The 14,693-nt window shown below is 37.2% G+C and overlaps 1 protein-coding gene across 1 annotated transcript in view; it reads right to left on the bottom strand.

Annotated features, from left to right (window-relative positions):
• Positions 1 to 14,693, bottom strand: part of LOC118541633 (phospholipid-transporting ATPase IB-like) — a 158,438-nt gene that overhangs the window by 99,444 nt on the left and 44,301 nt on the right. Inside the window, 7 exon segments of the mRNA XM_078070016.1 lie at positions 1,099 to 1,148; positions 2,337 to 2,419; positions 2,970 to 3,075; positions 4,086 to 4,200; positions 5,642 to 5,730; positions 12,007 to 12,084; positions 13,220 to 13,347. Of these exon segments, the coding sequence (XP_077926142.1) occupies positions 1,099 to 1,148; positions 2,337 to 2,419; positions 2,970 to 3,075; positions 4,086 to 4,200; positions 5,642 to 5,730; positions 12,007 to 12,084; positions 13,220 to 13,347 (649 nt within the window).

Raw genomic sequence — 14,693 nt, 5'->3', positions numbered from 1 at the left:
TGTTCCAGTAGTAGGGAAAGCTAGAATGAACATTAAGATACATTTTCTTATAAAAAAAAGTTTTTAAAAAAAGCTTTCCTACAGAAAAGAGAAGCTGACAACAACTTTACTGAGGTTCAAAGCTTTTTTTTTTTTTTTTAATGTGTCATTGGCCAATAAGGCATTAAAAAAATATGATTTAAAAAATCATCTGGCTTTGAAAAGAATGAATTATTCCTTTTCTAAATTTCTAGCATTTCCTTTTCTTTTTTTTTTTTTTAATGTTTTATTTATTTATTCATGAGAGTCAGAGAGAGAGAGAGAGAGAGAGAGAGGCAGAGGGAGAAGCAGGCTCCCCACCTAGCAGGGAGCCTGATGCGGGACTCGATCCCAGGACCCTGGGATCATGACCTGAGCTGAAGGCAGACGCTTAACCATCTGAGCCACCCAGGCGCCCTAGCATTTCCTTTTCTAACTTTTCAGATTCCACATTAGAAATGCTCAGATGGTCTAAGAGATGAGACTTTGTGAGTCTTCAAAACAGGGCAATGAAAATAAAATCATCACCAATATTCCCCCACTAGGCTTTGGGGATCAGGCCACAGTGGCTGGACCAGGAGGCCCTCTGAAGTCTATGGGAGAGAAGAATTTGGATGCACATTGTTTCCTTTGGGGGAGACAAAAAGGAATCAATTCACTATCTCTTTTTAAAGAAATAGTTTTAAAGAAATAGTCTTGGAAAAAATAATATCCAATATTCATCCATTCATCAAATATTGATTGAGCACTTACTTCCACAGAAGGTGACTCCCGCCCTCCTGGAACTGAGAGTCGAGTTGGCAACACAGTCAGTAAGTAGTAACCCAGATGTAAACCTCAAGTCTGACTCTGACAAGTGCTAGAAAGGAGAGGTGCGGGACCTCCTCTCAGCTACAAAAAGGGATTTGGCCTAATGATGCCCAAAGAAGTGAGCACCAGGCTCAGATTAAAAAGTGGATGGAAGCTAACTAGAATTTTGTGATTCTATATCAAAGTTTTGATTTGCATTACCAAATCTCAACTGAAGAGTCACAGAAGGAGCTCCGGGGGATACATGAACAGAATAAAAAGGTATCTTACCTAGAAAACTCCAGGACATTAAGAACTTCAAATGTGAAGTTTTCTCCCATCTACAGGAAGATAAGACAACATCTTCTTATCCGAGGGGGGGAAAAAAAAGTACTCATCCTGCAAAAGAGCTCATTCTCCCAATCAGAAAAAAGTTTTACCTACCCTACAACTACACATCTTTTTCAAAATAACACATTTCCTTGCAAACCTGATGAAATAATGGTGCCCTCTTCTGGCAAGAACATTGTTTGCAAACTGGGGACTATTGGCAAAAATGCTTCTCATAGGGCAGATTTAAGACTAAAACACCTCTTTAAATATAAAATCAGCACTACTAGAAACATTTTATGGATACTCTCATGTTGCAAGGTTATATGGAGTAAGTGAGACAATCAACAGCAGAAATGGAAAAACAAGTCTTTTCATAAAATTGCACAGATCAAACAAAATCCTTAATCCTTAGATAATTTGAAGAGGTAACCGGGGAAAGACATGGCATGCTATAAAATTCTATATCAATAAAACCTGCATTCTTTTCTAAATTTTTCCAGTTACAGCCTCTTGATTTCCTGTAGCCATGATCAATTCACCAATAAGGCAATGCAGAATTTCAAATAATTTGAGAGTTGTCCATGTGGCACATACCACAGATACAAAGATGAATCAGTCAGTCCATTCTGCTAAGGACTGAATGTCTAGTAGACATCCCTAACTACTGCATTATTACTGGGGAAAAAAAATGAGTGTATTGGGCACCATGTTCACATTGCTTCAATTCTTCCCCATAATATCAAAGGCTTGTGGTAAGTGGTCATCAAGACAAAACAAGAAAAATATATACATAATATATATTACATATAATGAACAAATCAACACAATAAGAGAACTCACCAAAAAAGTTTGAAAATTTTTAATTTTTCATTAAAAAATATATTTCTTGAAGATCTGATGATTCTTTTTTAAATAGCTCACTTTTATTGACCACTCTCTCTGCTCCAAGCACTAATTTCAATTACTTTACATATATTAACTCATTTAATCCTCACCAAAAACCCTATGACATGCATAAGACGATTGGGGCAAACACAGACGTTAAGGAACATGCCTGAGAATATGGCTGGGAAAGTGTGGGTCCAGGTGGGAATCCCAGGCACTGAGATTCCAGAGCTTCTCCGCTCAACTACTCTACTTGTGTCTCTCTGGAAGGGGAGTGTAAACCGTGAGAAAGCATGTAAGACGTTACTCACAGCTTCTACAGTGACAGATGTTGGTGTTCTTGTAGTAAAAACAAAGCCAAGCTTCTTCACTCCTTTCACTAACGCTGCTTCATCTGTCAATAAAAAGTCTGTATTAATGGAGATGGAGCAAATACGTTAATACCGAATTTAATTAAAACAGATTTCCATTCTCCAGTACTAAAACACCATGAATTTTTTTTTAAACCTGGCTTTTTTTTTTTGGATCCAAATGCACTTACCTAGGTACCAGAAGGCATTCATAAAAGAGGAAATTTGGTTAAATAGGCCTTTTTCAGTGGGGTTAAGATATAGTTCTTTCTTAGTACTCATTATGGTTTTGTTCTAAAGCCATTAATAGAATCTCCACAACAATGGTGTGGTGCCTTAACCTTACTCCTGCCTTGTCACTGGTTATAAGTAAATGTTCTATTGAACCCAGCCCAGAGGACCCTCCCGACCAGCCTCCTTATGGCAGTCTTTGGGGGTGTAGGGAGGAGCCCCAGTAAATACCCAGTACCATGAATACCCATGAGAAGTCCAGGCAAGGAGCAACACAGGAGCAATCCAGGGATCAGCGGGAGTATCTCGCCTCTTCTCAGGGCTCATCACCTACCAGGAGCTCTAGGGGCACACAGCACCTACCTGGGGAGGAAGCCTCGTAGATTATATCCTTTCCATCTCTCTCAGGAACAACAGTGTGGCACACACATAACAGGGTAAGAAATTCCTTTATATAATCTTTCGTGGGCTATAAAAAAGGCACAGAGCTAATGAGTCTCTTCCAAGACCAGTGACATAAGACTTAATATGTAGTCTGCAATTTGTATCAACTGTGGTTTCACTTCAGGTACACAGAGCCAGGCACTGACTAAAAACCATATCACGCATTCAAAATGTGTTGGTAGAGTGGCCACCGAGGTGGAGACAGTGCAGGACTGGGGAGACCTCAGTGAAGGTGACCCTGCTCTCCTGGAGCTTCTAGTCTCACTGGGGAAAGAGGTTTTCTCAAAGCTGGAGGAAAAAATAGGGGTTGTTACAGAGAATAGAGGGGCCTATTTTAGGGAGGTGATCAGGGGTGGGGGGATACATCGAGGAGATGATATTTAAATTAAGACCTAAATGGAAAGGTTAGTTAGCTGTGTTCACTGACATGTGACTGTGGTACATACTAGGCAAAGGGAATAGCACTTTCAAAGGCCCTGAGTCAGGAAACAGATTCATAGGTTTGTGAACGTCAAGACAAGTGTGACTCCAGCATCTTGAACAAGGGGAACAGTGACACAGAATGAGGATGGAGAGAAAGTCACAGTAATGAATTAGGATTTTATCTTAAGAGGGGGTGCTAGTTCGCTGAAGGTTTTTAAGCAAAGGAAGGGCATGTACAGCTTTATGTTTTAAAAGATCACTTTTATTTTTGAGAAGATCAAGATTTCAAATCAAGTAGATCAGTATCTTAAAACTGGTAAATGAAGATATTGGTAACATACAATAGAACCAAATAGCTTAGAAGCATTTAGAGATTTTCTTACATAGATTGCTACATAGTAAAATATTCTTTCTTAATGTTTGGATTCATTGACACCAACAAGTTTAGCACAACCTTCCTAATATCAGTATGAAGTCCACTGTTTATTAACATCAAAAAAAAATTCAAGACTTTCCTGGCTGAGAAAATTATACCTTTTAATAAACCATATATATATTTTAAAGTTAGGTAGCATTACCCCTGTTGGCTTTGAGTGAAAATAGCAGACTTACGTGGCCATTTTCAAAGTTCTGCAGTAATTTTGGGTCATTAAAGTCGCAGGACTCTGTGATGACAGAGGGTGACAGACTGAGGAAGAACAGAGAAGATTTGTTGTAATTAAAATTCCTGATGGGGCCAGTCAGCAATCAAATGGACCTCAAGTGAACACGTTTTCAGTAAGTTATAGTATCAAGTCTGTAGAGCTACCACCACCCTTGAGTAACATGGGTATCAACTGTGCAAATCCACTTACACACAGATTTTTCTCATACAGTCAATATATTTTGTCTTCCTTGTAATTTTCTTAGTATCATTTTCTTTTCTCTAGCTTTATTGTTATAGCACCCTATATAATACATATACCAAATGTGTGTTAATCAACTGTTTATATTATCTGTAAGGTTTCTGGTCCAACAGTAGGCTCTTAGTAGTTAATTGGGGAGGTAAAAGCTATACACGGATTTTCAGCTGCATGGGGGGTGGTCAGCACCCCTAGCCTCTGTGTTGTTCAAGGGTAAACTATATAGTAAATATCTAAAGCTCTGTCGAATTATAATCCTATCAGTCCTCAAGTTGCAAAATGGCATTAGAAAATGCCTAAATTTGTGTGGAATCCCATATAGTTATACAGAATCTAAGACAGAGTAACTATAAAAGCAACAAATCAAAGCCTGGATTCTGGGTTCTTTGAATATCACATGGGAAAGATCTGTCCAGGGGAGATTTCTGGGAACTGCCTTGTAGGGCTTGACAAGGGACAGTTATGTTATCATATATCAGAACTCCAGTACTGATAAAAAGTCCATGGGAGGGGGTGGGAAGGGAGGAACATGGGCAAAGTAGAAAAGAATATTGTCTAGTTACCTTAATTTTTCTAAATCGGTATCACTCCTGTCTGACTGATTTCTGAGGGAAAATGAGGGAGGAAATATAATGGTTTTAAGACTATAGGTATAAAATGCTTTAGGAATTCTAAGCACATATAAAAGCAAATATAAACCTTATTTTTTTAACAACTGCAAATTTTCATTTAGGTTATATTAAGTTTTATTTATTTTTTTAATTATGTTATGTTAATCACCATACATTACATCATTAGTTTTTGATGTAGGATTCCATGATTCATTGTTTGTGTATAACACCCAGTGCTCCATGCAGAACGTGCCCTCTTTAATACCCATCACCAGGCTAACCCATCCCCCCACCCCCCTCCCCTCTAGAACCCTCAGTTTGTTTCTCAGAGTCCGTAGTCTCTCATGGTTCGTCTCCCCCTCTGATTTCCCCCCCTTCATTTTTCCCTTCCTGCTATCTTCTTCTTCTTCTTTTTTTTTTTTTAAACATATAATGTATTATTTGTTTCAGAGGTACAGGTCTGTGATTCAACAGTCTTACACAATTCACAGCGCTCACCATAGCACATACCCTCCCCAATGTCTATCACCCAGCCATTTCATTCAGATATAGCTATGTTATTAGAAATTCATATAAGTTTTGAAGTAAATAAAGGCTAATTAATTTAAGACAAAAATGAGAATTTTCAACAGAGTATGGCAATAAGAACACTTACCCATAAATTATACCTGCAATGGTACACTTCTTAAATGTCATAATATTGCAAGTGAGGGTTCCTGTTTTATCAGAAAATAAGTATTTTACCTAAACAAAGAAAAAACAAACATGATAAACAACATAAATATAAACTATATTTAGAGAACAAAGACAAAATCAAGTTCTTTCTCTTCAAATCCTCAAAATCTTTGAACTTTTAGGAAACAAGAAGTTCAGTCTATAAAAATTCTACCTTTAATATTTATACTTGTTTCAGAGATTCTCTTTTCTTTGTTTTACACTGCAGGGAAATTTCTATGTTAATAAGCAAAGTAAATTTCAAACCATCAAACCTAAGAAAATCAGAAGTCCAAGTTCATTTTTTTGCCACAAGAAATCTCATCAAAAGTCTCTAGAAAACATTAAGTAGATATATAGATACACACACACACACACACACATACACACACACACATACACACTCACCCCAAAACCAAAGATACCACGAGAAAAAAAATTACAGGCCAATATCCCTGATGAACATAGATGCAAAAATACTCAACAACATATTAGCAAATCGAATTCAACAGTACATTGAAAGGATCACATAACATAATCAAGTGGAATTTATTCTAGGGATATAAGAATAGTTAAATCAATGTGATTTACCACATTAACAAAATAAAGGACAAAAACCATATGACCATCTCAATAGAGGCTGAAAAAGCATTTTACAAAATTCAATATCCATTTATGATAAAAACTCTCAATGAAGTGGGGTTAAAGGAAGAAACCTTACCATAATAAAGTCAATGTGACAAGCCTGCTGGTAACACCAACAGTCAATGGTGAAAAGCTGAAAACTTCTCCTCTAAGATCAGAAACAAGAAGGGGTGCTTCCTCTCACCACTTTATTCAACATAGCATTGGAAATCCTGGCCAGAACAATTAGGCAAGAAAAATGAAAGGCATCCAAATTAAAAAGGAAGACATAAAACTGTCACTATTTGCAGATGACATTTCATATATAGAAAACCCTAAAGACTGCACCAAAAAGCTGTTAGAATCAATGGATTCAGTAAAGTTACAGGATATAAAGTCAACATACAAATATCTATTGCATTTTGTTTTCTTCTCAATTTTTTTTTTTATTTTTGGGTTTTTTAAAAATAGACTTTATTTTTTAGAGCAGTTTTAACAGCAAAATTGAGTGGAAAGTATAGAGTTCTCATATATCTTCCGCTCCAACACATGCATAGCCTATCCCACTCCTGCCATCCTGTCCCAGAGTGGTACATCTGTCACGGTCAAAAACCCTACACTGCCTTACCATTATTACTGAAGTCCATAGTTTACATTATGGTTCACTCTTTTCAATTTTAATTTTTTAAAAATTTTTATTTAAATTCTAGTTAGTTAACATATAGTGTAATATTGCATTTCTATACGTTAATAATGAATTACCAGAAAAAGAGAAATTAACAATTTCATTTACAATTGCATTCAAAAGAATAAAATACCTAGGAATAAATTTAAGCAAGGAAGGGAACGACCTATACATTGATAAAAAAAAAAAAAAAAAAAAGTGAAAAAGACACAAACAAATGGAAAGATATTCCACATTCATGCACTGGAGGAATTAACATTGTTAAAATGTCCATACTACCCAAAGCAAACTACAGATTCAAAGTAACCCCTATCAAGATTCTAATGGCATTTTTCACAGATTTAGAACAAACAATCCTAAAATGTGTCTGGAACCACAAAAGACCCCAAATAACCAAGGCAATCTTGAAAAAGAACAAAGCTGGAGGCATTATGCTTCCTAATTTCAAACTACATTATGAAACTATAGCAATCCAAATGTATGGTATTGGCATAAGAACAGACACATAGATCAATGGAACAGAATAGAGAGCTCAGAAATAACGAACACACCTATCATCAATTAATTTACAACAAAGGAGCCAAAAATATACATTAAGGAAAGGATAGTCTCTTCAAAAAATGGTATTCAATAAGTAAATAACAGTCTCTTCAATAAACTGGATAACTACGTGCAAAAAAATGAAACTGGACCACTTTCTTACACCATATACAAAATTAACTCAAAATGGACTAAAGACTTGAACAGAAGAACCTGAAACCATAAAACCTCTAGAAGAAAACATAGGTAGTAAGATCTTTGATATCAATCTTGGTGAGGATTTTTTGGATTTGACACTAAAAACTAAGACAACAAAAGCAAAAATAAACAAGTGGGACTACATCAAATTAAAAAGTTTTTGTAAAGCAAAGCAAACCATCAACAAAATAAAAAGGTAACACAATGAATGGGAGAAAATGTTTGCAAATCATATATTTGATGAGGGGGGTTAATATCCAGAATATATAAAGAACTTATATGATGCAACAGCAAAATAGCAATCCAATTTAAAAAATGAGGAGAGGGTACCTGGGTGGCTCAGTCATTAAGCGTCTGCCTTCAGCTCAGGTCATGATCCCAGGGTCCTGGGATCGAGTCCCACATCGGGCTCCCTGCTCGGCAAGAAGCCTGCTTCTCCCTCTCCCTCTCCCCCTGCTTGTGTTCCTGCTCTTGCTATCTCTCTCTCTCTGTCAAATAAATAAATAAAATCTTAAAAAAAAAAAAAATGAGGAGAGGATCTCAATAGACATTTTTCCAAAGAAGACATACAAATGGCCACCAGACACATGAAAAGATGCTCAGCATCACTAATCATCAGGGAACTACAAACCAGAACCATAATGAGATATCACTTTCACAACTGTTAGAATGGTGATTACCAAAAGATAAAAAATAACAAGTGTTGGTGAGGATGTGGAGAAAAGGGAACCCTTGGTGCACTGTTGGTGGGAAAGTAAATTGAGGCAACCACTAAGGAAAATAGCATGGAAGCTCCTCAAAAAATTAAAAATAGAACTACCAGCAATTCCATTTCTGGGTATTTATCTGAAGAAAATGAAAAAACTAATTTGAAAAAATATAAGTACCCCCATGTTCATGGCAGCATTATCTACAATAGCCAAGATGAAACAACCTGAGTGTCTGTCAATGGATGAATGGATAAAGAAAATGTGGTGTATATATAATGATACATAATTATGCACACACGTGTGCACACACACACAATTCAGCCATAAGAAAGAAGATCTTGCCCTTTGTATAACGTTAAAAGACTTTGAGGGCATTATGCTATCTGAAATAAGTCGGACAAAGAAAGACAAATACCACATGATCTCACATGTGCGATCTGAAAAACAAAAATAACTAAACTCATAGCTACAGAGAACAAATTGGTGGTTGCCAGAGGCAGGGAGTGTTGGGTGAGCAAAATGGGCGAAGGGGGTCAAAAGGTACAAACTTCCAGTTATAAAATAAATCCTGAGCATGGTGATTATAGTTAATAATACTATATTGCATTTTCAAAAAAAAATACTGTATTGCAAATTCAAAAGTTCTCATCACCAGAACTCTAACTATATATGGTGACAGATGTTAACTAGATGTATTGTGATGGTCATTTTGCAATATTTACAAATATCAAACCATTATGTTGTACACCTGAAACTAATATAATCATATGTGTCAATTATAGCTCAGTAAAAAAGGGAAAGAGGCAGTGTTAAAGCATTTTTTATTATTGTGGTAAAATGTACTTAGATAAAATTTACCATTTTAACCATTTTTAAGTGTTATTGAGCACATTCACATAATTGTGCAACCATCCTCACCATCCATCTCCAGAACTTTTTCGTCATCCCAAACTGAAACCTCTTATCAACAATATAGTAACTCCTCATTCTCTCCTCTCCCATAGCCCCAGGTAACCACTATGCTGCTTTCTGTCTCTATGAGTCTGACTATTCCAGGTACCTCATATAAGTGGAATCATATACTACTTGTCCTTTTGTGTCTGGCATGTTTCATTTAGTGTGAGATCCAAGGTCCATCCATGTTGTAGCATGTTTCTGAATTTCAATCATTTTCGGGGCTGAATAATATTCCATTGCATGTATATACCACATTTTGTTTAACCATTTATCTATTGATGGAAATTTCAGTTGTATCCAGCTATTGTGAATAATGCTGCTAAAAACATCTGCATATAATACCTGGTTGAGTCCCTACTCTCAATTATTTCATGAAAATATCTAAAAGTTGGATTGTTGGAATATATAGTAATCCTCGGTTTAATTTTTTGAGGTTTCACCATACTGTTTTCCACAGTGGCTGCATCATTTTATATTTTCACCAGTAGTGCACAAGGGTTCCACTCTCTCCATGTCCTCATGAACACTTGTTGCTCTCTGTTGGTATTATTGTTTTATAGTAGCCATTCTAGTGGGCGTGAAATGGTGTCTCAATGAGGCCTTAATTTGCATTTCCCTAAAGATTAGTAATGTTGACCACTTTTCATGTGCTTATTGTCCATTTATGTATATTCTTTGGAGAAATGCCTATTAAAATCCCTTGCCAATTCTTGAATTGGGTTATTTGTGGTTTTGAGATTGAGTTGTAGTTTTTTGATATATTCTGAATATTAAATCCCCTATTGTCTTCTGTTTTCAATTTCATTGATTTCTGCCCTTATCTTTATGTATTACCTACATAAACAATATAATTAATTTTTTTTTTTTTTTTTAAGATTTTATTTATTTATTTGAGAGAGCGAGAATGAGAGAGAGAGAGAGCATATGAGAGGGAGGAGGGTCAGAGGGAGAAGCAGACTCCCTGCTGAGCAGGAAGCCCGATGCGGGACTCGATCCCGGGACTCCAGGATCATGACCTGAGCCGAAGGCAGTTGCTTAACCAACTGAGCCACCCAGGCGCCCAACAATATAATTAATTTTTAAAGCTTGAGTTCCACAGCCAGTTTTATTCTATTTAATTACCGCTCTAAAGAGGCTAGAGTCAACTGACAAGGCAAGGTAGATAAAGTGATCTTTTCCCAACTGTCAACAGAAAACATGTTTAGAGGATTAGCAAGCAATCAGATTTTCTTAAGCAGAAAAGTTGCTAGAACACTGATGATTCCATCCTCCTTCATCTTTACTTGTCCAAGGTAAAAATGCTGTTCATGTTCTCAGATCAGGCATTTCCAGGCACCAGAAACCTTCTAAAATAAATATTTACTGGGAACTCTCTATTCAAATGATACTCTACAAGGTGACCCTAAATTAGAAAGCATATATGCAAATTACTGGTTATGAAATTATCAGCATTAATTAAATCCCCTCTTCATACTAGGTACTATGCTGAGTATATCACAAATACATTATCTTTTTTTTTTTTTAAGATTTTATTTATTTATTTGACAGAGAGATAGAGAGCACAAGTAGGCAGAGCGGCAGGCAGAGGGAGAGGGAGAAGCAGACTTCCCGCTGAGCAGGGAGCCCAACGTGGGGCTCGATCCCAGGACCCCGGGATCATGACCCGAGTGGAAGGCAGATGCTTAATGACTGAGCCACCCAGGCGCCCCACAAATACATTATCTTATTCAATCCTCCGAACAACTTTCTGAAGTAGATGCTATCATCTCTCCTGATTTACAGATGAGGAATGAAGGCCAGCAAGTTACCTAAGAAACCCATGGTGACGTTGCTTATAAATGGGTGAAATCAGGGTTCACTCCCAGGAAGCTTAACTCCAAAATTCTGCTTTTACCATAATTTACATATTGCCTCCAATTAATTGAAAGATGGGAAATTATAATCTTGTGAAAAAATATATTAAGAACAAAAAGTAATTACAGAAAAATAACAATCAGAAGTCTTCCTCCTGTCAGGTACCACACAACTGTGGGAGTTTGTTGGGTTCTTCCAGCTGTCCTGTGATATAACTGACAAATAACTGTGGGAGTTTTTAAAAACAATTTCTACTTGTAACCGTACCGTTGTCATTTAGAAGGTAACCAACTGTCTGTTGGTAACCTGGCATCATTTCTGCCCCTTTGTAGTGTATTGCAGGGACTAAAGGCCTGAGGGTACATGGGTTAGGCAGGTGGAAAATTTTGCAGCAGCTCCTGAAGCTTTCCCAAGAGTCATCTGCCTTAGGGAAGCAGGATCATGGCCACCTGTGACTCCCTGAAAGCTAAGTGAAAACTTGAGAGCTAACTGAAGCATTCCCTACCTGCCTCTCCAGCTCTTCTACTCTTTCCTAAGCACATTAATAACCTGTATTAGGTTGCAACCCAGGATGCATTATCAATATTTTTAACAAATCTTACTTTTGAAGCTCCATATGGGTATCATATTAACTACAGCCTGTAGCTGAATTCAGCACTTCAACTTTGCTCACCCTCTCCCTAGATCCACCTTCTTCAAAGTTCCTGTCACGGACCCAGTCCCTGAAGGGGCCCTCACCTGCCCAAGCTCTTCATTAAGATTGGATGTTCTGGCCATGGCATAGACATTATTTCCGTTATAATGCATATCTTCATCCTGCAAGACATGAACAAAATAGCCAAGACACACAGTCAGAACTAGGCTCAAAATTTCTTCAGGTCGACTGTACCACCACTGGTCTTCTGACGTGGCTGACATGAGAAGGAATTCAAAATGGCGAGTGTAGAATACTTGGAGAGTCTCGGGTGTTAGCGTCTCAGGTACGTTGGCAGAGCTGATTCAGGAGAGGCAATGCTATGTAGAAACAAATGTCAGTGTATCGTTGGTTTGGTATTGGAAGACCTGGCTTCCAAATCCCGGCTCTGCCTCAGGCTCTCACTCTGTGGGATCCTGAGGGTGCTTTGCAGCTACTACATCTATAAAATGGGAGCAATAACATGGATCGCCCAGCATTCCTATGAAAATTAAATGAGAATACATTTAAAAGCACTCTGTCTCATTTTGTGGTTGTTAAAAATAACAGTACGCTTCAACTGGTGGTAATTTATTGGCATAGGGAGATCATTTTAATGAGATATCTAGCAAAAATCTTACTTCCAGGAAAAATCTTTTAAAATAGAACTGAAAATTGCAACCATACATTCAAATTGGAAAATTCATTCAGTCACAGGTTATTAAGTATTTACTTAAGTGAATGCATGGTTTTCACTTAAGATATCTTTTCCTTAATGTGAAATGATTCTGAAATAGCTGTTTCTGTCACTCTTGCCAAGGTATGTAAATCTATTATAAGTCTACTGGACTCTTCTCCTCTCGAGGATCTTACATTTTTTCTTAAGATTTTATTTATTTATTTATTTATTTGACAGAGAGAGACACAGCGAGAGAGGGAACACAAGCAGGGGGAGTGGGAGAGAGATAAAGCAGCAGGCTTCCTGCTGAATGGGCTATCTCTTAATGGGCTATCTCTTCACACTTGCTACTAAGCCACTAACTCTTAAATCTTTCCTTTCAGTTAGAATAAACATATGAAACAATGGTGTCCTCAATAGTGACACAGAGAGGCCCAGGCACGTTGGAGTCAGGCTGACACCAATGTTTGGCTTCCCTGTCAAAAGCACAACTGGCCCACGTACTAGCCCCATGGTGAGAACTGCTATGCTAATTTTCAAAACCAAAGCCACGGATCAAGAGAGAACTGTTTTTTAAACTTTCTGATTTCAATACTCACCCAGTTTATAAACATGGCCTGAACATATTTCACAATTTCCAGAGTGACCAGCAGGCTAATGGGGATGAGATTGTGGTACAGGATGATGAATACCAATAAGTCAAACCCTAAGCTGTGGGAGCTGTAATCTGCAGAAGAAGAGCAGAGGAATCATGTCATGGCTTCAGGCAATAGCTTTCTTCATCTTTGTTTGCATTATTACTTTTTAAAATTGTGAACACTTCTGCATGAAACTTCTCTAAAGTATAATGAAATGGACACCTCAAAATGGTTTTTAAAGGATCAGTGAAGCACCAACCGTGTAATAGGGTGGATGGCAAGTATCAAAGTACAAGATCTAGCAAGAGATAGACCCCGCCCTCAGGGAGCTTTGGATGCGGCTTGAGAAGGGAAGATGAGTCAGGAAGTACGGCGTGATGAATTCCATGCTAGCACTGAACACGGAGAGTAACAACAACAGCACAAAGTGGAGGGCCCAGAAAGAGGGTGCAGCAAAGTTTGAAGAAGGGAGTTTGTTAAATGGAGAAGATGAGGGGAAGAGAATGAGGACATCTTATTTAGCAGGAACTACATGGCTTGAAGACAAAGGAATAACAAATGATTTTTTAAAACTCAGGGAAAGAAGGAAAGTGAAGCCAAAAGGAAAAGAAAAAAAATGAATATGATACTTGTAAAACCTAGTGATATCCTCCTTTTTAAAGAGATAGATACATTTGAGAGAGTAATTTTGCAATAAAAATTCAATCTAATTTCACAGAAATGTACTGAAAAATATCTAGAAGGTATTCAGGGGATATATACATGCTGCTTTATACATGTCTTTCTGAAAACTTACATCTCAATCTTAAATATTAAATTTATATGTTGAGTTATGGGAGGTGGGGTTATAACTGAAAAGAACTAAACACAAATTGATTTGTAAAGTGTAATTAAACATAAATATGTATATATAAAGACAAAATTAAATAATAATTTTAAGTTAAAACTTTATATTCATTTTTCCTAAAAAAGGCACACACTTGTAATTTAGAACAGTAGTTAAATCTAGATTTCTAAATTCCATCAATTTAAAAGTCAAGTTTAGGGCACCTGGTGGCTCAGTCGGTTAAGCGGCTGCCTTCGGCTCAGGTCGTGGTCCCGGGGTCCTGGGACCGAGCCCTGCATCAGTCTCCCTGCTCAGTGGGAAGCCTGCTTCTTCCTCTCCCTCTGCCTGCCTCTCTGCATACTTGTGTTCTCTTTCTATCTCTCTGTCAAATAAACAAAGCCTTTAAAAAAAATAAAAAATAAAAGCAAAAGTCAAGTTTAATTCGCTATCATATCTATTCAAACTCTTATCACCATTGAGTTTACAAACTTTCCCTTATTTGCCATATTTATACTTTTATACTTACTGTATTACTTTGTGGTCATAAATTATTCTTTTAGGAATACTAGAGGCAGATATTATTATGGCCATTTGATGGACAGAGAAGTG

This window comes from Halichoerus grypus, chromosome 4, assembly GCF_964656455.1.
Source record: "Halichoerus grypus chromosome 4, mHalGry1.hap1.1, whole genome shotgun sequence".
Taxonomy (NCBI): domain Eukaryota; kingdom Metazoa; phylum Chordata; class Mammalia; order Carnivora; family Phocidae; genus Halichoerus; species Halichoerus grypus.
This window is presented reverse-complemented; position numbering and strand designations above follow the sequence as displayed.